At 53.2% G+C, this 27,714-nt stretch overlaps 1 protein-coding gene across 2 annotated transcripts in view; it reads right to left on the bottom strand.

The window, feature by feature from the left end:
• Nucleotides 1–27,714, bottom strand: part of HPSE2 (heparanase 2 (inactive)) — a 106,799-nt gene that overhangs the window by 1,508 nt on the left and 77,577 nt on the right. For both annotated transcript variants that reach the window (XM_061372418.1, XM_061372419.1), the window contains 5 exons: nt 25,095–25,142; nt 16,586–16,679; nt 13,974–14,080; nt 12,767–12,881; nt 110–255 (listed from right to left, as the gene is read on the bottom strand). In XM_061372418.1, coding sequence (XP_061228402.1) covers nt 110–255; nt 12,767–12,881; nt 13,974–14,080; nt 16,586–16,679; nt 25,095–25,142 — 510 coding nt within the window. The remainder of the gene's footprint in view (nt 1–109; nt 256–12,766; nt 12,882–13,973; nt 14,081–16,585; nt 16,680–25,094; nt 25,143–27,714) is intronic.

Below are 27,714 nucleotides of genomic sequence, written 5' to 3'. Positions count from 1 at the left end.
CCTTGCTCAGCCCCTGAGCTCCTGCCCAGCATGTCCGCGATGGTCCCCATATGCTGGGGGTCCTGCTTATCCCCACCCTGCACCCCCCAGCCTCCCTCAGCCCGCTTACTTGTGGTAGCTGGTGCAGTGAGCGTAAATGCGAAGCTTGTCACGAATGACCCTGCCGGGCCGGGGCTTCCTCTGGAGACCGGCCACGTGTATCGCCAGCACCTTGGGACCAATGAGGCGCTTGTAGAGCAGGGACAGCCAGTAGTCCTGGGGGACAGAGGGGACAGTCAGCAGCACAACAGCCCCTCTGGCTCGCAGTGGGAGCGGGCAGGAGAGGCTGGCCTCCCTGCTAGCAAATTTTTGTCTGCTGGGGTAAAAAAGTGTGCCAGAAGTCTGTCTTGGTGTGAGCGTTTTCATGCTGTCAAAGCTCAAACGGCATAGCTGTTTCCAGGAAAGAGATTAAGGGAGGAATACATTGCTCTGCCTACAGTGAGAGACAAGGATACCCTCTAAAGGAGCTCAGATTTTGGCTGGGCTATGGGAGCGGCACTGGATGCCTTTGCATGTTGCCGCAGACCTGCACATAGCCGTGGTGCAGACCTGTGCAGCAGCTCCAGCTGATGCACATGGGATGGTGATGCCTCTATAGCAGAGAGGTCACCCTCAACCCCAGTCTCTATATGGGGCTGGAGCACACCAGAGCCCTCTGTGCTCCCCACCTCTCTTCATGGCCATGCTGCTGAGGGTGCTCCACTTCCCAGAGGTATGTCTGCTGTGGAGTTAAGCACCCATGAACACAGCACGGGAAAGTCAAGTGCTCTAGAAATAGGAACTGCTCATGCCCTGCACACATGCGTTAATGATGCAGCCTTTAATTACATCACCACATACTACATTTTCCCCCAGGGCATGGCCTCGCTCTGCACACAGGATGGGCCCCAAGCCCTGGGGAGGGAGCTGAGGCTGTGTGGTGATGGAGGCTGCTGCCGGCAGGGCCCCCCACTCATCCGCTGCAGAACCTGGGAGGTGTGCGGTAAATGAAGCAGGGTTGTGGGAAGGGAAAGGGCAGGCTCAGGCGCTCGCCTGCTGTTCTGCAGGACGGGGCTCTGGCCCTGCTGCTGCTCCAAGCACCCTGGTGATGCTGGTGAGATGGAGCCTCTCATTCTGCCCCTCTGGGTGCTGCCTGTGGGTGCATTGGGCAGCGCCTGGGTGCTGGGGAATCTTCACACACATGAGCACTTTGGATAACCCCCTCTGTGCAACCCTGACTGGCTGCCCCAGAGAAACTGGGGTGATCCCCCATTCCTGTGGGCACTGCTGAGCAGCCAGCAGTGGTGGTCACAGCGATACCAGGGGCTGCTCTGCCTAGCAGTGTCTGACCCACACAGTGAGCAGTGCTGCTGGTGGGAAAAGGAGCATGGCTCAAGCATCCTGTGGCTCTGCACACTGCATGGAGAGGCATGAGAAAAGTCCTGCTTGGTCAGGATAGTGCTAGGATGGGGTATGCCACCGCAGAGGAGAGTGTTGGTGGGAATGGGTTCTCCAGGGCCCCAGGCTACAGGGCAGGATGGGCAGGTGGAAGTGCGGATCCTTCATACATGTATACGTCCCATGGGTGAGAAGCCCTCATAGAGCCACTATTAACATGCATTTTGGATGGAAAGGACAGCATATGAAACACAGAGCAGCGCTGCTGCAGCAACTGACACGAGGCGAATACCACTGGCCAGACCGCACTGCCATCCCCATCATCTCTCCAGCCCAGCTCAGATGAAGCTGACATGTTCCAGCAGAGCTAGGCTGGCCTAGAAAAGACCCACTTTCTGTGCAAGCTTTTGCCACGGCAATGGAGGAAAAGCTGCCTCCTGCTTTCCTCTTGCTGTTCCGAGCCAAAACCACGGGGCTTTGTGCCACACCAGCCTGGTAACTGCTTCCCCTGCAAACCCCAGGCACTGGAGGAGATGCCAGGGTGAAGTGAGAGGCTTGTGCACCCCAAGCAGGCTCAGCCAAGAGGCTGAAGGTCCCAGGGAGGTCAAGCAGCAGTGGCTCAGTACTGTAGATGTGTTGTCCCTGAGGCCCATGGGTCCCTGTCTCTGAAGGCTGGCAGTGCTGCTTGGCATCCTGGGGGTATCCCCGTCTGCATCATGCTGCAGGGGCTGTGCCAGCCTTCTGCTGTGGGAAACTCTGCTATGCCATCCTGCTCAGGCTCACTGCAGGCAGGAGAAAAAGTGCCTGGCACACTCCCGGCTCCCTGGGGAGCCATCCTGATTAGCAAGTGTCACTGGATGAGTAATTGAGTTTATGGTGAGGCCAAGGGTGAGATTGCACAGCCCCATGTTAAATGAGTTAAAAGTAAATGAGCTCACTGCCTCTAGCTACCTGTCAGCTCAGGCTCTTTGGTCTCTCTAAGCAGCCCCCTTGGGTTTTCTCATGTCGTCTTATATTTCCACTGACGAGATGCTGCTTTCATTCACAAGTTACGGGAGTGGTACAAGCCAGAGACCTCAAAAGTTCCATATGGGTCTCGAGAGTTGTTCTGCAGGGGGCTGATGATGGCCTTGTCGCAATGGGGAGCTGGCACCAGGGGCCCAGCCTCTGGCTGAGCACCCACCCCTCTGGGCAGGGTGGTCCCCTGGGGCTTTGCCGCTTTGATGCCAGTGTCCCTCCACTCTCAAGGCTCAGCAACAGCAACGTTTGCAATGTGGGGGTGCAAGGAGCTGCCCAGCCCCACGATCTGCTGCTGAATCTCATGTCTCAATGTACACTTTTCCCAAGGGTGCTCTGACAAACCCTGCTCCCCTGCAGAGCTGGGAAGCCTGGGGCTCCTGCTGTGGCAATTCACAGGCAAAGCTGTGCTGTTCAGCATCTCCATCTCACAAGGACACGTTCTTGTCTCTCTGGGAAGCATTGGCCACATTTTGTGAGCTTCTGATCCAGCTAAGGCTACACAGCTTTTCTGAGCTACTATGCAGGTGCCATGAGACAGGTAAGGCTGTCAGCAGTGATACAGGGTGAGCTGTTCTGCAGTGTGAGATAACCACCTCTGAATGTGCAGCATTTTGGTGCAGGCATGGTGTAGCATGGGGACCAACCTGTCCCTCCAGCATCTGCAGGAGGTGAGGGGAGAGCTTGCTGGCAAGGCAAGCTCCAAAGACTCCATTTAGGGAAGGATGTGGAAATACCAAACAGAGTTCAAAGGAGGGCCAGAAGAATGACCTGGGGCTGTAAAGGGAGTCTTCAGCCTGGCCTTGAGGCACTTGAGCTCTTCAGCTGACTGCAGGGAAGCACTGAAGACAGCTGCAGCTTTTTGCGTCACCAGGAGCCCACTTGCAGCAGGGGCCAAAGTCATGTTCCTTGCAGTAAATTACCAGGAGCTGGTGATGCTGAGCACTTGGGTGATGGATTACACACACATCCAGCATGATGGAAACAAGCCCACCAGGGTGGGCACTTCTCCCAGCTGGACCAGAGGCTGCTCCTACCACCCAGCTAAAACCACACCAGGGCTGTTGAGCACCTGCAGCTGCGGGCTCCTGTTTAAATGGGGACCAGCTTCAGAAGCAGTTGTTGCTGAAACCCAGCTTGGCTGCAACCAGGATGCTTTTCCACTCATCAGTGGTCTCTTTCTGGACCTCTGACAGCAGCTGGCACCTCCTCTTATATGGCAAACCCTGTGTGAGTGTGGCCCCCAGGCTGGCAGCATCCATATGCCCCTTGCAAAGAGAAGTGCCTCCCTTACAACACAGTGCCAGGCATCCTGGCAGAGGCTGCTGTGGCAATGCCCAGCTTGATTCGTGTCTCCAACCAGTGCAACAGCAGAAAGGATTTGGGGTTTGGAGTCATGGAGAGCTCCCGTTGTGAGGGCTGAGCCAGCAATACAGCTGTAGTGGTAGAGGAGGAATAGCAGACAGGAGTCTGGTCTGCTATTAGTCCTGCGGGAATTCAAGGGAGCTTTCTTGCTTTAATTACTTTGCAGACCTATTAAGTGGTGCTGCCACTGCAGCCCCCAGAGCTGCAGGAGAGGAACACCTGAAGGCAAAGCCATCCTGTACCTCAGGAGGTTCCTGGCCAGGACCCCTGATTTAAGGGCAGGAGGATGCTTGTCTCACGTGAGCTGATGTGCAGAGCTCAGGCCAGCAACATCTTCTGAACCCCATGGGGCCGGTGAAGACCCCCAAGATTTCCACTAGATAGGGAAAGGCCAGCCAGGGACCCAGAGGGTCCCATTTGATCTGTCTGCACATTTTAATTCATTGCAAGAGCTTTTAGATACTTCAGCTTTTGGAGACACAAGGCTGATCAGGCAGACCTTCAGACAGACCTATTGACCAGGTCTCCAGAACCACCAGGAAGAGCACAGGAGCGTATCGCCAGTGCTGTCTCCTGGAGGCAGCAGAGCAGCTTTACAGCCCACCTGAGTTCAGCTCTGAGATCACCACATGTGAGAACCCATTGCCATAACCAGAAAACTGAGCAGCGGGGCCATAGCCCTTCAGTCTCACAGGAACTGCAACCAGCAAAGGCAGCCAAACTCCAAATGTGCTGCTGCTGACCCGCGGTGCACAGCCTCCTCCGGCTGGGGCTGCAGGGCATGGCTCTGTGACCCTGTGTCACCACCAGCATCAACTGGCTGCTGCCGGCCCTCCTCCTCCTCTTCCTCTTGCTTCTTCCCTCTTCTGAAGCTGCCCAAGCTCTTTCTCCATCCCTCAGGCACACTCGAGTTTCACCAGCCTGTTACAGACTGCTCCATTCCTGCACCTTCTCCTGCGTTTTTCCATAGTCCAAGCAATCCTTATGGAGAAAAGGGCTGGCTGCTCTGCCTCCGTATATCACAGGACAGAGCGCTTTGCTCGTTTATTCCTCTGTTGAGCCTGATGGCTTGTTTTGGCAAAAGCATCTTCCAGAAAAGTAGTGATTGTGGTTGTGAGGGCTTGGAGAGATGGAGAAGCTGCCACTTCTCAGGGAGTCCATTCCAGCACTTAAACATCAGCACTGTTAACAATACTACTCCTTATTTTCAGCTTGAATTTGTCTGGCTTCAGCTTCCAACCAGTGGTTCTTGTTTTCTCTTTTCCACTAGATTAAATTGATCCTCAGCATCCAAAGCTTTCTCCCTGTGGAGGTCCTCACATCCTGTTCAAGCTATGGCTGGTTATTCCTTCTGCAACCCTGGACTAATGCCACTGTTAACATTATCCCTGAGTTTTATAGGCTCCTTGGACTGTGGGAGCTTGATGCTTTCTCACCCAAACCATGTGCAAGGTCCTGTGACCAGCAAAGAGGGGCAAAGCCTCTATCCAAAAGGAGCACTTGCTGAAACCAAAATGATCAGCTCTGGGAGGAGGCACTGCTGCTGTCCTCACAGCTCACTCACACCCATCCTCAGAGATGTGAGCCTTTTGCCACTCTGTGTGCACCTTCCTTGTGTAGAGGTCCTGAAGAGCTGAGAGCCTGGTGAGTAGTCTCCTACAGCATTTGCTGTAATACTGGGATAATTTACAGGTGTGCCCTGTGCCTCATGGGGACACTCAGAGAGAGTCTATGAATGGGGAACACCATTCCTCCCAGCCCCAAATGAGGGGGCTTCAGGCTGCCAGGAGCTGGTGGCATCAGCAGGGGAGGACGGGGCCAGCACAGATGGAGATGCTGAAGCAAAGTGTCCCGTTGCCTCTTCCCTCTGCTCTGCCTACACTTCCCTGCCCCTCCTGGGCAGGACAGACCCTTCCTTTGATCCAGGTACCTGCACCTATGAAAGGATCAGCTGACACTACCCAGCTCCTTTCTTGATTATCATCGGTCCCTGCAGGTGCCCATCACCAGTCCCCCGAAGACGCTGATGTCTCTGCCTGGGTATCCATTGCTTTCAACACGCTGATCCTCTTCCTTCCTGCTCTAACGGCTGTGAACTCCTCACCTCACACCACTCTTTCCTGCATCGTCTTCCGCCTTCACATCTTCCTGGCAGCTTTCTCTGCTGCAAGCAGCCTAGGCTGGAGTGTGACCTGAGAGGCTGCAGTCCTGCAGTCCTGCACCTCGGTGCCATTCAGCTAAGAAGGGAGAGGAGGCAGACACAGTGAGGGTGGGCAGCGACTCCACTAACCAGGGTAGGAGCAGCTCTGTAGAACAGAACAGTTGCTGCTGTGGCTGTGTTGTGCACTTATGGGAGCTTACAGCAGGCTGGCTCTTGTCTAGCCCTTTGGACTGAATATCTACACGTGGTTAGGGAAAGGAAACGAGGTCACGTTTTATAACAACTCTGCAATAAGTCCCAAAGTGCAGCACATGGGGACAGCCAGGAGAGTTGCTCCCATCCCTAACAACCTGCTTATGTGCATGCTCCCATGGGCTCAGAGAGCAGCATTCTCATCCACTGATGCCAGCAGCACCGCAAGATCTGTGTTTGGGGTGAGCATCAGCCATTCATCCTACAGCCAGGGGTCTTCCCCAGCAGTGCCAGCAGCACAACCCTCCAAGCCTCCAATGAGCATCACATCTTCCCAGCCTTCAAGCTGCTACACCCTTTGCTCAACCCCTCTCCCTTGTCTCTGTCTCTTCTCATTTTCTCCATCTTGGAGAAAGACCAAACACTGACATTAAAGGCAAAATTCCTGCTGTGGAAGCAGCAGCCACAGGAATTGCTGCCAGGCACTGTTGGCATCAAGGGGACAGCCTGCCCAGGCTCTGTGGGAAGTGGCCCCTGCCTACTGCTGCCCTGCACAAGCTGGTCCCCAGGGCCCCCACCTTCTCGGAGAGCTGAGCAGATGGAGGAACAGCCAAACCTCTCTTCTGTCATCACCTCTCCCTAACAGGGACCAGGCAATGGAGGCCACAGGAAGGGAACAGAGCCACTAGATCAGAAGGTTTGGAAATCAAATGCAATTTCTTTGCTGTTTTCTGTTCCGCTGCTGCTTTTCACCATAACGCGACTTCCCTCCCTCCTGCTGACAAGCACCAGACCACCCTGGGAAGGGTCTTGCTGTCCCACCTCCTCCATGGCCCCAGCATGGTCCCCTCTGTCCCTGAGGAGGGCAGGTCACTAGCATGGTGCCTCTGAGAGATGTGGACAGTTACTGTATTGATCCTATCAAGTACAAGATGCTGCTGCTGGTCCCAGGTCAGTGTGTGTTTGCCCCAGGCTCTGGCTCAGGAGGAACAGCCTGGCTCTGGGTCTGCACATGTCCCGCAGCTCTGGCGGATGGGTGCCCCAGCTGCTGGCCACAGCATGGCTTTGATGCATTTGGGAGTCCAAGCATATGTACTTCAGAGACTCTTTTATGGTGTACTAAGAAGGAAAGGGCCCTGAATCTGCTGTGACAGCAAGCAGAGTTTAGGTGCTTTAAATCTGTCTCCTTGTTCGCAGATAAAACAAGCCTCAGAGCAGACTTATGGCTCCTAGAAGGCTGAACGCAGTGAAGGTGCAGGAAGCAGAGGATGGCAGGGTCCTGAAGACGTGGTATGGTCATGGTTGAAAGGCCAAGGCAGTGGAGTGGATGCCCTGCTCAGAACTGCTTCAGGCACTTGTACAAAGGCTGGCGGAGAGATTTCTGCAGGGCCACACTTCCACTCTACCCTTCAGCAGGCCATGCTCTGGCTGCACCTCTCCTGGGAGAGCCTTTCCGCTGTGCACAACTGCCCTGCCTGGGATTTCATCCTTCCCTCCTGCGGCCCAAGTGAACGTCCTGTACACGCACCTCCTGCCCGCTCTTGCCTCTCCCACCCTTCTCTGTCTGCAGCCATCACTCCCACCAGGGCCAGTGCTCCAACGTGTGGGGCAGATGGGGGTGCCAGACGCCCACGTGGCAGATTTATGGTCATAAGGAACAGTTTCCATGTGTGTGCAGGCTCCACTGGACCTGCTCCCTTTCCCCACTCCTTGTCGCTCCCAGGCTTGGGACCATGCCTCGTCCTCTGCCTGTGCGGCGCATGGCATGCTGCAGCCCGAATCTCCCATCAACGACCCCAGAGCCAAGGGTCCCCGCTGGGGGGAACAGCAGCCGCAGTCCTACCCCTGGAGCTCGTCCGGCTGCATGTGTGCAGCACAGTGACTCAGTGCTGGGCGTGCAGATGGGCCGGAGCAGCAGCGGGGCTCAATTCCCGCAGCCCCGCAGCCAGCTGGCCGGGCTCGGCGGCTGGAGCGGGAGCGCTTGGGGAAAGGGCTCTCTGTGCGCTTTCCTCCATGCATGGCGGGTCTTGTCTTTGCGTATGGGCGCTGCCCTGCGCAGCAGCCCCGCAGCCGGGCGCCGAGCGGACGGCAGGGTAGGGGTGGGCGAGGACCCGGCCTCGCAGCCCTGGGCTGGGGAGGGCCCCCTCCTGCACGGCGCAGGGGAGGGAGAGGCACCGGCCGGGAGGCGGCTGGGACCTCCCCAGCTGCAGGCAGCAGCGCCTCCCGCCAAGCCAGCTCAGATAATGAGCGCACCGGGGAGCGCGTACGTGCAGCGGGAGGGAGCGTGGCCCGGGGACACCCTCCTGCCCCTGGCACCCAGCACGGCACCTCACCAGAGGGCCCCTTGCCCCTGTGCACCCTGAGACCAGGGAGGCCAACTGGTGGCCTGCTGGGGATGGGTCCGGTAGGTGCTGCTGGTACCAAATTGTCAGGTGCATCCCAAGGATGCGGCTTGCACCGTGGCTCTGCCCTAAGGACCCAGAGATGCTGGGGAATGGCTGTAGCCTGGCACCGAGCTTGTACACACCAGGGCTTTTATGAAGGCCCAGTTAGGAAGGGGACAGATCACTAAGGACAGACCCAATCTGAGCCCAGGGTCCTCCCCCATCCAGGACAGGCACTAACCTTCCCATTGAGTTCCTCAGTGCCTTTGGGCTAAACAAAGGATGTGAAAAATCACCTGCAGCATCCAAGCGTCCAACCACGGCACTGTCAGGCACAGACCTTTGCACTGGTGCAATGCTTTCTCAAGGACGCCATCAATTCACAGGCAATATCATATTGTCTTCTACTACCACAGCTGAGCAGGCAGCCCCTGCCATTGCTTCACCTTGTAGATCCCGCTGGGCCTTTCTCATGCTGTGTATGAAACTTATATGCAGAAAAGAAGTTTAGCATCTATCTGACCTAGGAGAACCAGGTATCTCACCATTCAGAGTCCTTAGGAGAAAGTCCAAGAGGAGCCACAGCAATCAGGATTTCAGCTTTGGTGTTTCCATTGGATTTGGGTTGCCCAAGTTTTTCCACACATAGGTATAACGTTACAGCACTGTCCATTAAGGGAGCAGAAATAACTATCAAGGATGGATTAAAAAGAGGCAAGAGCCATGTGGAAGAGTGTTCAGAAAGGTCCTTAACATGCACTAGCAATGTGAAGAGAGCTCACACCCACCTGTGTGTACGTACAGTGTATGTAGTCCATCTCTCTTTCCTTAATCTCTCTCTGAAACAGTCCAGAGAGATGCAATATATTTATCGTATTACGTCCCTCTGGACTGTTTCAGAGAGAGATTAAGGAAAGAGAGATGGACTATATACAGTGTGTGCCTGAAATGAGCCTAGACCTACTAAATGCCACAGCAGCATTTCAGAGGCACTGGCTTGTGAAGAGCAAATGTCAGTGCTACTGCTGCCCAACCTCTCCTCCTCTATCCCACACACATGAATAGATGGGCTTAGGTGCAGGCAAGCAGTGTGATGTACCTGCAAAAGGCTTTATTTGAAGGGCTTCTCAAGCACAATCCCGGACTATTATACAGCTGGCTGCCTCAATCGTTCATGAAGGAAAAGCACTCCAGCCATACATTAAAAAGTTATCTCAAAAATAACGAAGTATTAAAGCACTTGAGATCACTTGCATTAAGGGCAGCTGGAGAATTTCTGTTCCCCAGCCTGATCACATCTGTGTCAGGGCCAGGGAACCTCACATTGTCCAGTTTCTCCTGCTCTGCTCCCCATTAATCCAGCAAAGGAAACCCATTTCCTCAGGTCTGCACCTGGAAAGGGGCTCATAGAGTTAGTCTCACCTTCCCCTGCTGCAGCACCCATCCCTCACATGGGGCTTTGGTGGCACCACCATCAAAGATGAGTGCCCAGGATAGATCAGCTTAAACCTCCACCTTCACAGTTTCACTGCATCCTTGCCTGAAAACAGCTGTTCCCAGGTGCCCTTACATTTCCCATCAAAATGGCCAGTTTACAGGTTTATTTTCAAGCCAAGGCTGACACTCAGAAAACACAGAGCAAGTCCCACCAGGCTGCCTGCACTTGCTGTGCAGTGCCCATGCCCAGGGAGCAGCTCTGCTTTCTGCCCACCCAGTGTGCTCCTGCCCCTCACTAGCCCACAGCATGGGCCACAGCAGTGACTAGAAGCCTGTTATACATGGAGCAGTGTAGTGATTTGCCTGCTCCTTCTCCTGAAGATAACAAATTCCCCCAGTACTGCAGTCCCAGAAGACAGGCAGAAAGAAATGTGATTTAGAAGCTGAGACTCCCACATGGGTCCCCCAACATATCACCTATACCACTTTTCACAAGCTTCCTTATACCATCTGCTGTAATATGCCCTAATAAAGACTACTACCATGAACAAGACCAGCAGCATCCACAGGACAAGCTTCAGGATCAGCTGAAGGACAGGGAGGAGAGCTCACAAGGCAGCAGCGTAGTGCTCAGATGGTGATGGACTACAAATCACTTGGTTTTATATGGGAAGCTCTTTAGCACAAGGATGGAGGTTGTATTTGCATCACTGCACCATCCCTGGACCGTGCAGAAAACTCTCCCTGGGCTATGCAACTACCTGGCACCTAAGGATGCTGCTGTAAAAGGCTCCCTTCAGGTCAGCACCAGAACACATTGTCCTGTTATCTGACAAGCAGGGATCAGCAGTGGCAGGGGAGGAGGTGCAAAGGCTCCTACAAGGAGTGCAGCCCTAACTCCCAGCTTGCTGAGGAGCTGCCAGCCAGAGCTGTGATTGATGCTGTGTCAGTGCAGCCCTTCTCTCAGCAGGCAGCTGCCTCACGCCCAGCCAGCATGTGGAAACCCCTTTGTCGTGGCAGCTAATGAGCAGATTGTATTTCACAGCGCGGCCCCGCACAGGTACAGTCAGCGGCTTTCATCTCCCTGATAGCTCCCACGGGAACAGCACGGCTGCTGCCCCATGGAGCAGGTCACAGCCCGACCTCACTGGGCTTTCTGGTGTTCACAGCTTTGAAACCCTCCATCAGTTTGCATCTGCATGTGGCTCTTTACCAGCACAGGAGTGGAAGGAAAGGGGTTAGGGAAGCACCCACCAGTGTTTGTGCAGGAACACACTGGTGGGATGTCAACACCAAAGCACATGGGACTGTGAGGAAACAGCCATGACGAGGGTGGCATCTAACTTATTGGGAGACTTATCTTTAAATCAACAGCAAAATCCACTTTAAAGACCTTCATTGTGTTTAACAGCCTGGGGTTTATTCCTCCAACTCCTTCTCTGGCTTTAATGCCTCTCCAAAGTGCACTTCTGCTCCAGCTGCTCCAGGGCTGCTGCCCCACTGTGCTATGGGAGCTGGGCATGGGCCACCCACTGGCCCATTGTGCTGGGTGAGATGGCCATTGGCCATCAACTGTCCCCAGCCAGTCAGGAGTGATCCTGGGGTGGGCAAGGAGGAGCTGGGGCCCCAGGGGATGGCTGAATGATGTGGCTTGGCCAAGGGCTTTTCATAAGGAATCTGCCAAGTGCTTGCCCCATCCTCAAAGTCATCTCAACATTCAAAGTGCCCCAAGCTCCCCCTGGCCCAGGGCTCCCAGAACTGCAGGTACATTTACTGGAGGGGTGCATGTGGGAGAGCCCTTGGGTGCTCCTTGGTAGCACAGGCAGGGGACTGTGCTCTCCTGCTCATTGGCTTGCTCTCCGGAGCCATGCTGGGGGGGATAGCACAGATCTCGTATCACCAACCCCTCCTGCATCCTCCCCTGATGCGCAAGGATGCTGTTGGGGAGATGCTGTTTCCATTGGCTGTGTAGGTAGAGCCAACTGAGATGTGGCTCCCTCAGCCTCTGACCCCTGCAGCTGCTCCAAGGCCCCAGTGCATCATCAAAGGCAAGTTCACAGTATCAGGGTTGTGCACCTCTCTGACGTTGATCCCCAGCCTGCCGGCAGTGTCTGCTGGGTCATGGACCGATAAACCCCCTCCAGGGAAGATGCAGGGCTTCCAGCTGAGCTGCCAGGCTCTCCACTTACAAGCCAGTGTACTTACTAGCCCCCACCACCCCCCCTCAGGAAAAGGAAACCTGCTATTTTTAACAGGGTTTTCATATGGTTTCTTTATCAGCACCATATGTGCTGGCAGTTCCTCCCTGCCCTGGCATTTCTGAAGAACAAGGGATGCTGCAGGACGTTAGTGAAGACTTCTGCTGCCTGTGAAGCTGGGAATGTCCTTCACCTTGGTTTCTAGAGATCTGAAGTCGGGTGCTGATGCTCCAGCCTGCCTTCCCCAGCTCACCACTAGCAATCCACACGTGGCCCTGAGCCATGTGTGGTGGTTCTGCCACATCTCTTCCTCCCTCCAACTCTGCAGTTTGAGCTGGCATCCCTTAGTGGCACCAGCCTCCCTCCCGTGCTATGGAGTATGGGCACTAGATGAAGTTTCAGCTAAAGAGGTATTGCTTTCCCATCTGCCTCCAACATGTGTTTGGCATGAACTAACACCTCCTGTTAATGCAGCAAGAAACAGATCTGGAAAAATACATTTTCAAGCTGAGTTCAGACAGGCCACAAGGAGAGAATCCCCCCCCAAATGAGCGGGAAGAAGCCAGCACCAGTGCGATGCCCCCAGGCACACCTACCGGCAGGGGGTTGAAGTTGTGGTCCACAAGGTGGTTGTGGCCATGGTCGAGGAAGGAGTGCCGCACCACCACGTCGATGCCCCGGCTGGCCAGCAAGCCCAGCGTGTTCAGCCACCTGAGGATGGAGGGAGCAGAGTCAGGATGCTGTGGGGGATCACCCAGCCCCAGTGGCACAGGTGTGATCCAGCACATGGCATCACTCACATGCACCCAACCTGGTGCCTGCTCCCAGCACCTGAGCTAAAGCTTTCAGGTGGTTTTGTGAGCTGGATGCCAACCAGCTCCTACCATCCCTGCCCAGAAAGCCTGCATGCCTCTGCCCTCGGTGCAGGCACCCTGGTGCCTCGGCCCCTGTCTGCACCCCAGCGTCACAGCCCTGTGCCCAAAGCCTGGGGTGCTCTCCAGCCGGCAGAACTCTGCACCCTGTGTCTCAGCAGGGGGACTGGACCTTTGCAGCAGCCTGTCTCCTCACACCTCCTAGACCAGGTCTTCAACCCTCACAGCCTGTCACAGCCCCAATACCCCAGGCATGTCCCCACACCTCCCCCAAAAGCCTGGATATTCTTCCTCCATCTTTTGTGATCACAGCCAGCTCTGAAGACCTGAACCTGGGCTTTGCAGGAGGATGGCCACGCCATGGGGCCCTGCCAGTAGACAAGCCCAGGAGCCAGGAGTGATTGTAACTTTGGAAGGAGAGAAAAGGGTTCCTAGCACAGAGCCCTGTCAAGTGCTCCCCTGGGTGGGTGTCCCAGGAGTGAATGCACCAAGGGATGCGTGGCTGAAGCCTGAATCAGAGATGCAGAACAGGAGGAAGCCCAGGTGAACCTGAGCTGCTGAGCAAGGCAAGCTGATCGGGATTCCAACCCTGGGTTTCACAGCTCAGATCACACCTCCCTTCCATACCTGTGTCCTGCAAGCACACAGTGGGTACCCATATGGGATCCCAAGTGGTCCCCTCCTTACTCTGTGTCTCTGGGTATGCCAGAGGCTGGGTCACCTGCAGGAAAGCAGAGCTGAGGAGAGGTAATAGGGATACTAAAGGTCAAAAACCGGTGCCCAGGCTGCTGGGGAGTCCTGAGAGGGGTACAGATGCGGTGTCTGGGCACAGAGCTGTCCCCCTCCCGGCTGCAGAGGCTTTGCAGCACCCAAGCCCTCCAAGCTCATGGGGTTGGCAGCACCCTGGTGCCGGCGAGCTCAAATAACTCACAGGAACCCGGCCGCATAGGAATCGGAGAGGTTGTTCATGCCTCCAGATGAAGTTGCACCAACACCTTCTAGCCAGATCTTCTTCCCCGGTGTGTATGTGTTCACTACCTGTGCCAGAGACAAAAGCAACCAAAATGGCTTTCATAAACCCCGTGATTTAGAGCCAAGGCAGACATCTCCTGTGCTATGCCTTGAGAAGGCTCACAGAGACCTTTGGTAACAGTGCTACTGTGCAGGCAGTGCCTGCCTAACTCTGGAATGGTCACCGGGTGTCTTCACCATGGCTGGGTGGTGGGAGACTGTTCTCTTCTCTCCCTTGCCCCTGCCCCATGTTCACTACCCATCTTCTGGAGCTGCTCCAGACATACCATCCCAAATGTACTCTCATGCTCGCAGACCAGACCCTGCTCTTTCCTGTGGTGTCCTCACACTCTCCGTTCTGCAGGCTGTCCTGCCACATCACCTCAGCTCTCCATGTCCCCATGCAAGGTGGCTGCCAGGCACAGGAAGCACGTGAGCCCCAACAGCTCTGTGGTGTTTGGGCACTGGGACATGTCCTGGAGGCACATGGAGGAAAGCAGTGGATATTGCTGGGTGAGGGTAGATGCAGCCCCATGGCTGAGCAGGGGCTGCTTTGCCACCTGATGGGTCCCTGGCGCAGGCAGGACATCAGGTCTGAGCGTGATGTCCCACCCTTTACTAAGCTCCAGCTGGCAGCACAAACCCCTGCGAGACACCAAGTGGGACAGGAGGGCTTGGATGGATGGAACTGCTTTCTCCCCGCGCAGACAATGTCCAGCTCCATGCAATGCCCCATCCTCTATCCCACAATCTCACTTGTCCAGGCTGGGCGATGAGCTCCTGTGAGCAGATGTCTGCAAACCCAGCGGCCTGAGGAGTGCTCTGTGCAGCCTGACGGATTCTGCCCCATTAGTGAGGAAAGCTGGAATGTGCTGGATGGACTGGGATCCCTCAAAGATGTTAAATACGCCAGCTCTGGGCTGCCTCCCACTCACAGCCTGTGAGAGCCGACATCCCTGACTGAAGCCCCAGAGGTGCTGGCATCCTGCCTGTAATTATCTAAGCCCGCCACCTTCCCCAGTCAGAGAGGAAGCAATAAAACAGGGAAGTGGACAAGCCCAGCTGCTCTAATCAGCCCCGGCAGGATGCACGGACTCAAAGCCAAGCTGGAGGCTATTAGCACCCAGTGCTGTGCTTTTCCTCAGCCACATTGGCATTCCCGGGAGAGTCCTTCCCTGGTCCTGCCTCACACAGACCAAATCCTGCCCCATGGATGTGAGGATTCAGCCAACCCGCACTGAGGGCAGCTCCTCGCTGCCTCTGGTCTGGGGATGGATGGTGTCCTGCTCCTTCCCCAGCAAGTTCCCAACCTGCAGCAGAGGTGGGACTTGTGCCACCACTTCTGTGGCACCTTGTGCCCGCAGTGGGAGCAGGGTCAGACAGTGCCTCTTGATGTCACCCGTGCTGATCCCACCCACCACGCCTCCCCGCAGCAGGAGCATCATCTGTATGCATGGATGATTCCCAGCTTATGCCAGAGGATGCGGCAAGCCGCTCGTCTCCTCCAGTTTTGCTGTGCCGACCCTCGCATCCCCTTTCCTAGGGCCTCTTTGAGTTGTTTATGCATCCTATGGTTTCTCCCTGTGGGAATTACAACAGTAAGACGTTGTGGTGACTGATACAGTATGAAAACCTAGACAAGACAGGCAGACGGACATCCCCTCTGGTCCCTAAAGCCTTCCCTGCTTACTGAGTGTTCCTTACTTCTTCAGGGTCTGACAACTGATCAAGGCTGGTCACAGCCCTGGCCCCCACATCAGTCAAAGTGGGGGGACCCTGCAAAGCCCCATTACCTACCCAGTTATTAGAGGTGCACGTTCATCCCCCTGGCCAGTGGGGAGAGGAGCACTTGCTGCAGGCTGTGCTTGCCAGGCAGGGCCATGGGCTTTGACACTGCACACCAGCACAGCTGGGTTTTATAACACAGTCAAAGCAGGATCATCGGGGGAAACAAAAATACACTTGTTTATAATGACCATCATTCTCCACTGGTGAAAACCACCCTGGAAATGCAACTGTCACAACTTTGCAAGCAGCATTTTCAGGCACTGTGAGCAATGGGGCAAGATACTGCAGTAGGAGCTCCCTCCCAAGCAGGCACGTGCCCGGGATGGTTTGGTACTGCCTTGCTGCTCCCTCTTCTTGTCCTTGGGAGTAAGTTTTAGAGGATACCCATGTTCTATGCTGCTCCCTTCAGGAACAGGCGGATGGGAGACTCAAGCCAGACGGCTACTTTAGAAAGGCTTTGCATGGCAGTGCATGCCCCTGCCACATGCATCCAGCCCGAATCCCTGCTTCCCTCCCTCCCTGCCATGCATCCCACCCCAGGCCACGCATCGTGCTGCCTGGTCTTTCCTTACGTTCCCTGCATGAGGGCTCACTGCATTGAGGCTGGAGCACAGCTTCCCCCAGCCTCATGCCAGCTCCCTTGGGAGCACGTTGGTGCTGAGGCTGGAGCCCTGGCCCCAAGCTGTGCCAAGGCTGGGCTCACGGCGCCTCTTTGCCCCTTGCAGACCCTTTGCACTCACGCACTTTCTGTATTTTCCTGATCTGGTCAGACAGTGTGTCCAACAGGCGCGTTTTCAGGAAGTCTGTCACTTTGGCCACTCGGCCGTCAATGTAGTAACTGGAAGGAAAACAAGAAGACAAGGATCAGAGAGCTGGGAATAGCTCTGCCCCAAAACACGTCCTCCCCTCCTGCTGCTGCCCCATGCCAAGAGGCTTCCTCTACCCTGGGGCAGTCCCTGCTTGCAAACAGTTCTGGCCCTCTGGCTGTGCAATGCATTCAGCCTCCAAGCAGAGTGTGAAGTGGATGCTTCCTGAACACTGAGCACCCTGCACTGCAGAAACCATGGGAGGTTTAGCACTTTCTTAACTCCTGCTGGTGAAATGCTGGGACCAGAATGCCAAAGGTTGGGAGCACCCAACCCACAAAGGCTTTGCAGCACCCTCTGCACGGATCGCATGAAGACCCCACAGAAAGAGACCCTCCAGCACAATGTCTGTGATAGGAACGCCTGGGGTCCACAACCGGGGAGATGTTGAGAGGTCTTCCGCTCACCTGGCTCATCCTGTCTAGGTCATCCCAGGATGATTGCATCCCCCTGAGCCCAGGATGATTGCTGCTGGACAGCAGAGGGGAGAAGGGTCCTGAGCAGCAAATTCCCTCTGAGACACACTGGAAATTACAACACTCAGGAGGGGATGGGAGAGGCTGCCTGTGCTCCTAGCCATGGGAATGACTGCACTGTCATGGGGCACTCTCTATACAACGGCTGGTCTGCAGGGGGGCCTGTACGTAGCATCTACTGGTCCAGAGTTGCCAGAACAAGGACCATTCATGAACATCCTGCTGCTGTAATAACACTCCAGCTCTGATGGTGTTTCTGAACAAGGATTAGCATCCATGGAGTGCAAAGGCTGAAGACCTACAGTATCAGAGTGAGCCCTGCTCACAGCATCCCTGCACCTTCCTTGCTTGATATTCCAGCAAATCCACAGCTGATCTCCCACTTAAGAAATGTTGTGGCTGTTACCTGCATGGCAAGTCCTGCTCTCACAGAAATCCCTTCTTCTCTGGGAATGTCAAGGTGTGTTTCCCATACAGACACTGATTCCTGTTATCCATGTGCTTGCTTATATAAAACACAGCCATAGTGCTGCCAATCATGTGAATCATCTGTCTCTAGGTGTGGGAAGAAGGCTCTGAAATGCCTCAGTACTGTCTCCTGGCTCAGGACATAAGGTGAAGCAGTCTGCCCTGGAGTGCAAACACCCTGTGACTGGAGGTAACCCCAGGTAGCTCCTCCTGAGGAAGAGTCTGGGGCTCAACCATTGCTGCCCATCCGTCACTGGAGCCACATTCACTTGGCTTCTCCCTCCACAGACTTCAGTGCAGCCATGGGTGCTGGGATGGATAACAGGATGATGACCTGGGGTCTGAAGAAAGGTGGATTCACCTTCCCAGGATGGATTTCTCCATAACTTCCATCTCATCCGTACCAAACAGCTGCTGTAGCAGCCACAGTGGCTGCTTCACTTGGGTGCTAGAATGCAGGAGCATCCCCAAAGGATGCTGTGAGCTAACTCAGCCTCAGCCAGAGCACTCACCACATGTGCAGCATGCATGAGTGCTCAGTGAGGGTTTTTGTCTCACTGCTCCAGGTAACAGAGTAAATGCACTTGAAACTGTGCAGGGCTGTGGTGAAGGGGAACAGTGCCAGCACAGAAATGCATTACAGGCTCAACTTGCAAATGCATTACATGAGAAGAATCTCTTCTGGCATCCCTTCCTCCACCGTGCGGTCCCATCTGCATCCCCAGCAAAGCAGAGGATCATGCCAGTCACATCCCAATTTCATTCCAATTGTGTGTAACCCAGGGAAGGAGGCAAGAGGCATTTCTGTATGTCCATGATGACTGGAAGGTGCTAAGGGCAGAGATTATCTCCAGGGGGGCACTTAGGAAGTGTTCAGAGTTGTTCCAATCACTTACACACTACCAAACCACTGGATGCCGGGAGGAGAGCAGATCTGTAAGCAGCAGGCAGCGGTGGGGTTTACAGAGATTACTTTTAAAGGCAAAATTACAAAGGAATGGACTCTGGGGATGGCAGATGTTTGGATTTTAGCACAGCACTTAAGAGCTGAACAGAAACGATTTTTTCAGACTGCTGTGGATGAAAAACCCCATCACCTGGGCCAAAAACTGGCTGAAAGGCCATAAAAAACAAGGTTGCACTGACTGGGAAAAGATGGAGTTAGAGAGACCTCAGAATAAACCCCTCAGAGAGCAAAGGCAGGCTTGTACCTCCTCATCGTCTCATTCAAGCACAAAGTGTGCTTTAACCTACAGCTCCGCTGCCAAGGGAGAGGAACATCTCTCCAGAGCAGCCCCAGAGGAGCTTCTGCCTCCCAGGAATTGCATGGAGGAGGCAATGGAAGGTGCTGCTGTGCTGAGCACAGCCGAGACCCAGCAGGGAAGAGAATTGCCTAGGGACAGTGCCATGGTCATGGGGTTTTGACACCTCCGTCAACAAGCCAGAGAAATGGGGACTGGTGGAGGGATGAAAGGCAAAGTAAACCAGCTGCAGGATCAGGAGATGTTGGTGGTGGCACCTCTCCTGGGATGGTGAGGAGGGGAGCACCTCTGCTGCGGGTATTTAAGCAGAGCTTGAAGACAATTGTGAGGTCCTGTAAGATGAGAAAGGATCTCGTGCAGATCTGCCTCGGAGGTACTCAGACACCAGCAAGTACTTTCAACCACCCCAGACTGGGAAAGAGTGACAATGGCACCTGCTGCACAAGGCTTGCGAGGCAGAGAGGCACTGAGGGCTTTGGTGGTACCAGGCTACTCAGGAACGGGTGAGCCGTTTCCAGCTATAGGCTTTGTCACTGAGAGGAGGGCTCTTGTTCTTGAGAGCTTTAACTGTCAGCGAAGACAGTATAGAAACCTGCAGAATGTAAACAACCAACAGGCCTTTAAAGCAGGAGAAGCGCTCATTAGGCGTGGATTATTCCCAGGAGCAACGGCTGCAGCTTTGCTGATGTTTGCAATGACTCAGTGCGCTTGACTTGAAAAAAGCCCTGAACTCTCCAACCTCCAGAAAAGCCAGCAGCAGCTGCAGAGAGCTCCAGCGCTGACAGCACCTCCCCAGGCAGCAGCACCGTGATCCAGCCCCGGGGGCTGCAGCATCCACATCCTCCTCTCCTGGTGCTTTGCCAAGTGCCAAAGGAGGGGGCAGACCCTCCCCAGGGTCTCTGGCAGCCGTGACTCAGCAGAGGACAGCTTTTTGTCTCCAGCACAGGCTGGCAGATCTTCCAGTGGGCTCTGCATATGTATGATTGTCATGGTTTAAACCCAGCCAGACAGCTCATTCACTCACTCCCCCCCTTCTTTCGCTCCCCTTCATCACTCTGGGTTTAAACCACGACAATGATGCAGCACCAGAGCTGGTCCCAAGGCCTAGGAGATAGGCCTTATGTCTGACCTTATTAGTGTATATAAATATATAAAGGGGGAGTGTCACGAGGATGGAGCCAGGCTCTTCTCAGTGGCAAACAATGAAAGGACAAGGGGTAATGGGTACAAATTGGAGCACAAGAGTTCCACTTAAACCTGAGAAGAACCTTCTCAGTGAGGTACGACACTGAACAGGCTGCCCAGGGAGGTTGTGGAATCTCCTTTTGGAGACATTCAAACCCGCCTGGACACGTTCCTGTGTAACCTTATCTAGGTGTTCCTGCTCCGGCAGGGGGATTGGACTAGATGATCTTTTGAGGTCCCTTCCAATCTCTAACATACTGTGATACTGTGATACTGTGATATCAGCATGCCCACCGTGGGCACAGACCATGCTCTTTCTCATAATATAGGAGGGAATAGATATAGGCAATTACATGCAGAACTGACTCATTGTGACCCCCAGTTTGATGCCATTATCTCTGTAGACAGACAACCTGCAGGGACATGAAAAGACTCAGCCAAGGAAAAGAGGGAGCTAGCAGCTAAATCCTAGATGAGACATACATCTCAGAGGAAAGGCCATATACAGCCAGTATGTGTGCCCTAGAGTACTATACAAAGCTGAGACCAGCTCTACCCCTTCTGTTTAATTTACCTCATTTCTAAAAAGCCAATTTATATATGCCCTAGAAACCCAGAATGGGATCAGTGCACTTTGCAAAGGGAGATGTGACTGTATCACTCTAGAGGCTGCCAAACCATAGCACGGTGCAGGGAAAGACTCAGCCAAGGGCTGGGAAGGGATTTGTGCCAGTGCTAGGAATTCCTGGCCCCTGTTCCTGGCTGGAAGTGTAGCATAAGGCTTGAGGCACAAAGACAAGAGCTGGGAGCAGTACTGAGGCAGAGCTGAGCACAGCTGCCAGTCAGAAATGACCTTGTTCTTTGGCAGGTAGCAAGGCCAGGGTGCACAGAGCTCCTAGAGAAGGACAGTGCCAGACACCAAGGTACTTAGGCAAACCTGGGCCAGCTACACATCTCTATCCTGTCACCTCAGGTCTTGTTCTGCCTTTAAAATGGTTTTCTGGAAAGATTCACAATTTGCTGCATGGGACCACGAGCATCATCCCATGTATAATGAAGGCACTGGCTCCTGGGCAGCTGGTTTCATTTACCTCCTCTTTCATTTTAAAGAGAAACCTTTGGCCCTATTATCTGACCTCTTCTTCTGTTGCAGTTAATTATGTTAAAGCCCACTTCCCAAAGCTCAGGAATTTCCGGATCTACTTTGTTGCCTGCTGCTATGGGGAGAGTCTGCTAGGAATTAGGGCACCCGCCTACTGGGGACACCGAGCGGGGCACAGCCCTACTGACACCGTGACACCCGCTGCTACCACAGCTGTGAAACCCAGACACCTCTGCTGACAGAGGTGGCCCCTATCCCTGAGCATCCTCCCGAGGAGAGGGCAGAGCCCAGGTCTGTAGCAGAGGACACAGGGCAGCCCCACTGCTACCCTGGGAAGGATGTGACCTGCCTCCCAGGTAAAGACCTGTGGGCATGGGGGAGAGGTGCTGCCCACCTCCAGTCAACTAACAAAGACACTGGTAAAGAAGAATGACTGGGGGATGCTCTCTGGCTCTAAAGGCACAATTCACACTCATGATTTTTTCTGCCCCCAAACAAGGTGTCTTTGTCTGTCCTCTGGTGTGAGCCATCTCTGGCTCATGCCATCTCCCCACCCATGCCCTGGCGTCACTTGGGACCATGCTATCAGGGACTGTGTCCTCCATCAGACAGTGCAGAGGATGGCAAGCCAGTGGGCAAAGTAGTGCCCTGGGCAGGTTTATTTAGAGGTGGAGGTGGGCCAGTGATTCCTTCATGCAGCCCCTTCCTCCAGACACAACCTGAAGATACTGTGCTCTGAGCACTCACAGCAGGCTCACACAAGCCCAAATATGTCTCCTTGCTATATACATCAGTGTGTGCATGCATGCTGGGCAACTTTGGGAAATCTGCCACCTGCTATTGCCTCATGAGAATCTCCACCTGCACACTCAGCATGTCTGAACAAGAAGAGATGTCACCCAAACCAACTGTGGCAAAAGCATCTTAGGCAGTGTCTCACACAGATACACACGTGCTTGGCATCTGATTTGCCACAGTGCCTTTCCATCTTGGAAGATAATGTGGCATTCCCTAAGGAGAACAGGGATAGATTTTCACTGTCTTTGAAGATGCAAATGTTTACCTTCCCCATAAGTAATAGGGATTTGTGCTTCAGAGGCAGCATTGCATAAGGATTTGCCAGTTAAATATGTTGAAGTTGGAGTTGTGCACAAGATGGATGGATGTAGAACCAGCTGTACACACAGAGAGCATACCCCGGGGTGGAACTGGGCATGGCTGCCAGATTAAGTGGGCAATGAATCTTCACCATGTGTGAGGACAACAGTGCCAAGAAGAGAGATGGCTGTGGTGAGGTTTCTGAGCAGAGGAAGCCTGTATTCAAGGGCTGCGTGGGTCTGCTGTAGGCTGAGCGTTTGCTCATAACCAAATGTAACGAACTAAATCATCGGGGAAACGCCAAAGCTCCCGGAGCCACTGTCAGTCCCACCTGAGAATCCCTCCTTTGGTGGAAATTCCCTGGGCTTTTGAAGCCATTCACACGTCCCTTTCCAGCAACACGGTACTGCTGAAGCGGGAGGCACACGTGCTGAGTTACGTATGGCAGTGACACCGTACTCAGACAGCTGGCTGCTTATTCCCACCCAGTGTCACTTTTCCATCAGATGTATTTCAGATACACTCTGTTTCCACACAGAGACCAGGGATCCCTGCAATGTATTCCCTTCTCAATTCCCTTTCTGGATCGAGCACAGCCTTTTCAAAGGAATAACAGATTTGACAAATTTATAACCAATATCCCAGGAGAGCGTTAGGGTTTGGAACAGAAATATTCATACTTGAAGTTAGACAGCAGTTTAGTTTCCTGCTAATAATTTTCTTCTTGGATACAAAGGACCTTGTTTTGTTTTGTTTTGCTGTTTGGAGCTGAGGGATGAGACACTGTTTTGACATTTAATCATAAACAGTACAGAAGCCCAGCTCGGAGCTGTGGCCATTGCCAGTCCTCACAAATGCATACGGGTGCAACCTCCAGAGCTGCAAACCCTGTCTGGGGGAGAAGCAGCTCCTGCGCTGCAGTGGAAATGGATCAGTAAGCAGCATCTCAGCTCTGCCAGCCCTCACCGGGAGCTGCGTCTCCCACTCCCAGGCTGCTGCTTCAGTACAGCTGCTCAGCACCAGAGCCACCGAGCACTTTGCACTGATCCTGTAAGAAAAGGTTCCAAAGCAGCCATGAGGGCAGGTTCCCTGCACACCAGATGAAACTCCGCATCTGAAGCCTGGAAGTTTGTTCCTTCAACTTATCCAAGGGCTTGGCCCAATGATCAAGCCCTGTTGCAGAAAGCAGATTCCTGGACTAAGTAAATGTGATCAGCACATCATGTAATCATGAATAGCAAACTCCCAGCTGAGACATAGATCATCGTTGCACAGCATGAGCCTGTAAGTAACACAAATCCCACTCCAAATGCTATGCTACCCCACTGCCCGCACTGCAGTGAGCTGCTGCTGCCTGGTGGGGAAGGCCCAGGGACCAAACACCCAAGGATGCACAGTGAGGCAAGCTGAGCTTCCTGAGGAATGGGACTTGCTGGATATTGGTCATTCCTGCAGCGATAACCCACTCTGGGATACCAAGAGTTGCTTCTGCAGGAGGCTCCAAGGTTAACACACCAACATAGACGGTGGGTGCGCCTGCAAGAAAACCTCATGTCCTAAAACCCACCAGGCTGTTTTTAAGAGCAGGTCTCCAGCTGGGCTGCACAAGAGCTGATCTTTACAAATCATGCTGTTACCCTTCAGCAATCTGAGCTTCCCATAAAGTCATAGTGAAGGACCCGCTCCGGGAACAAGCCCTGTGGGCAGCACACACAAGCCCACCTTGGACCTGAGAACCCGGCTCCCATGCTCAAAGCCAGTGGAAGTTTAACCCATGTCAGAGCAGATCCACCTTTCTGGGGAGCAGTGCAGGGACTCACTGTGGGTTTTGCTCCAGTGAATGCCTGTCTCTGAAACATGTCCTGTGTGGCAGGAGAGAATCCTGCCCACCCCACAAACCCTTTTTCTATCAATTTTGGTGATCAATGCTGTGCTCACACACTGCCTTTGCACTAGCTCCCATTGCAGAGAGCCACAGCCTGCTGGGGACCCTGCCTCTGGCCACAGTGTGCAAAGGAGGAAGAAGACGGTTATGGATTTTTACCCCAAATAAAAACTTTTCCTCCACTTTTGGTGCTTGTCACACTCAGTGTTACAGCACAGAGCTTGCTTTGCTCTTCCAAACTGCAGCACAGGTAAGAACCAGGGTAAAAATCAGGTATCAGCATCTCTCTGGCAGCCCCAGCTAGGCCTGGCTCTTGGATGCTCACCACCCTGTCAATGGTGACATCTGCTCCTGGGGCTCCATCTGCAGTATAAGGCAGCAGTGTATCTACAGGCATCCCAGACCTTTATAAAACAGAGTGGGGACTGAGGCATTATGCATTTACCATTGGACTAAGCTGCCTCTCCCTCCTCTAGCCCATACAAGTTAAGCTTCAGGCCATTGGTCGTGGAAAGACATGGGGTACCGATTGGGGTGAAAGGAAAAGGGCTTTCAGATAGTCTCATAAACCTGTCAGACATGGCTTTTGCTTCCCAGCTGCACTCGGTGGTGCCGTGCAGAGCTTTGTTTCCAGCAATCAGAAAGGCCAGGCATGCAGGCAGTGGTATTTTTAGCCTCTGTCTCAGCTGCAGTGGTAAAGGGTACTACATCCCCTCCTGTATTTGTTCCAAGAGGCTCCAGAAGGAGGGACAGAGCCTCTTCCACCTATTTAAATCGAGCAGGAGGACAGAGGAGGTGGCAGTCACACATCTGCCCCTTTCACACCCAGAGAGCACCTCAGCTCTGCTCCCAGCATCGTCTGATCACTGCAATTAGCGTTGGAAAAAGTAGAAGGAATGGTGAATACCTACTGTTGCCAGGTAACAGCATCCACCGTGCTGCCAGCCACTTTCATAAACCTATAGGAAACAGAGGAAGAAACCATATGAGCCCAATGTAGTCACAGGGGATGTCTTAAAACAACCAGTGTGGATCCTACATCACAGGATTACAAAGGTGGTCACCTCACTCACAGACCCTTTCTAATGAAATCTTCTCAGCCTTAAATGGAGGGAATAAATTATACTTAAATGCTTGTAGCAAGGACAGATGAGAATAACAGAGTGAAACCCAACTGGCAGCAGAGCTCTGAACATCATTTTGGGGCAGGCAGGGAAAACTTTTGAAGCACAACAGCATTTCAGGAACAAGATCTTGGGGTACGTACTTAATTCTATGACTGCAACAATTCTCAATAGTGATATATTTCAAGTGTCCATCTGAAAAGAAGACTTTTCTTCACCCAACACGTATTTAAGCTGAGGAACTCCTTGACCAATTCAAGCAAGGACTGGAAAAATGGAAGAAAATGGAAAGAAAACCCAGCAAAGCTATTGGATGCAATGATGCCACCTCTAGCTCAGGGAGCCCCTGGGCATTGGAGGATGAGAGAAAGGGCTGGACAAATACTGTTATGGGCTTCCCTTTTTTTAATGCTCTTGCTTTGACATTGGCTGTCAGCAAACTGATGGGATTCTACCTGGGTTCACCTCTGGTTTGTCCCATTCCTATGACTAACCACAGCACTTCCATGCACAAGGTTACAGTGAGTTATAGATATGTATTAGTCTCCTGATGGCTTGTGACCCAACTATCTTAAAGAAAATACACCTCTTCCAGACAGCTCCTGTTTGGGTCAGACTTGAGGCTACACAGATGTATCTGCTCACACTGCCAGTGCCAAAACCAAAGCAATTCCTAATCTTGGGTACCATATACAATCACTGCAGCAGCCTCTAGCACAGCCTTGCTGCCATCCAAGATGGTCTAAATGCCATTGCAGCTCCCAAAAGGAAGCCCAAGCAGTTACTGTATGCTTATGTTTAAGGGCACAGATATGGAAACACATAAAGGCACACACCAGCTGGACAGGCACGCTTTTCTGTTCAGTATTGTAATGTGCGCTGTGTAGCTGATGCTTTTTGGAAGTGATAATATATGCACACCCAGGTGACAGTGGCTTGAGCAAGTGAATGGGATGAGAAAGAAACTGGTGTTGTATTGTTTCAGACTGCTCTTTGATGAACAGGGTTCCCAGGAACACAGCAGGAATCACCCAGGAAGGAATCACTGTCTTAACTGCACTGGGACATAGGAATGAGTGGTGCTGAGTCCTCTGACCCCAAGTCCCCCATGACACCCCCATGACTGAGGGTGGGGAAGAAAAGGGATGTCTGTGAGGAGAGATGAGACCTTTATCAGACTGGTTGTCATGGCAGGGATAAGCAGAAAGCCTTTCTAGCCACGAGTCTCTAATAAGGTCTGAAACAAGGGCAGGAAACGTGGGGCTAAATATAGCTTGGAAACAATCATTCTGACTTTAAATTAATGACAACGGCCAATTATAAACTGGGACAAAAGGGCAGCTGGACCCTGTGAAGCATAAGAGGACACTGGCAAAGGCAGCAGTAATAAATCCCTGCAGACAGAGAGGGAAGAGATACAATTAGAAATGGAAAAAACAATAACACGCTGTACAACCTCCTAGCCCTAGTGCATCCCTGATTCTACTGCCTGGCAGTGCTGTGAGCTTCAGTTCCCAGGCTTGCCTTTCAGAAATGGGTTTCTGTCTCCCCTGAGGGTCAGGCCCAGGAGACCAGTGCCAGGGAGGTGGTTTGGGGATGGCTGTTCCCCAGGTGAGCAGGGTGAAGAGACCGGCCCCAGGGCAGGCAGAAGGAGAGCTCCCCACAGCTCACACCGGTCAGCAGGCGAAAAGGGGATTTTGCAAATATTGCCATGGAGAGGCTGCTGTCCTATAACATTAAGCGTACAGAAATATGCCAAAAGGATAAAAAAACCCCAACTCCCAGGTTTAAACTGCATGGTACACGGATTTATGCCTAAAATGAAGGGTAAAAAGTGAACTAAACTGAAATTATGAACACAATCTATATTGGGTTTGAAGATCAATATATTGCAATTGAGTTTGAAGATTAGCCCAGCTTGCTTTCTAGCCTCAAATTCTTTATGTTCTGGCTGCAAACTAAACCATCTCAGACTTTACTAAATCACCTCTTCAGACACAGCTTGGCATTCTCCACCCACAGTCCAAAGCCATAAGCAGACTGAGCTTGGAGAAGGAAGCTCTCCAGTTCTCCTCATCAATTCCACAGTGCCTACAACCCTGGTGCAAGCACACCCGCTACAGCGATTTCTGAGCAGGGACTGAAAGCAAAGCAAACCCTTGGTATAACTCCAGCATCCCTGGAGCAGCAGAAGCAGGACATCCATCATCTCCATCTCTCAAGGAAGTAATTAATTGGCCTGTTGTTAAAAAACTCTGAGAAAATATTTTTCTAGGACACAGGCGTCGCTTGGGCAGACCACAAGCAGGACAGAAAAGGCCTTGGCTTGCTTTAGTGTGCCTCTTCTGTCTGCAGAAGAGCAAAATAAATCATTTCTGGTCATTTTAAGATTTTAACATAAAATATC

The sequence above is a fragment of the Neopsephotus bourkii genome, unplaced genomic scaffold (genome assembly GCF_033783945.1).
Source record: "Neopsephotus bourkii isolate Nb327-2 ecotype Australia unplaced genomic scaffold, CSIRO-AGI_Nbou_v1 NB_1615, whole genome shotgun sequence".
In the NCBI taxonomy this organism is placed as follows: Eukaryota; Metazoa; Chordata; class Aves; order Psittaciformes; family Psittacidae; genus Neopsephotus; species Neopsephotus bourkii.
This window is presented reverse-complemented; position numbering and strand designations above follow the sequence as displayed.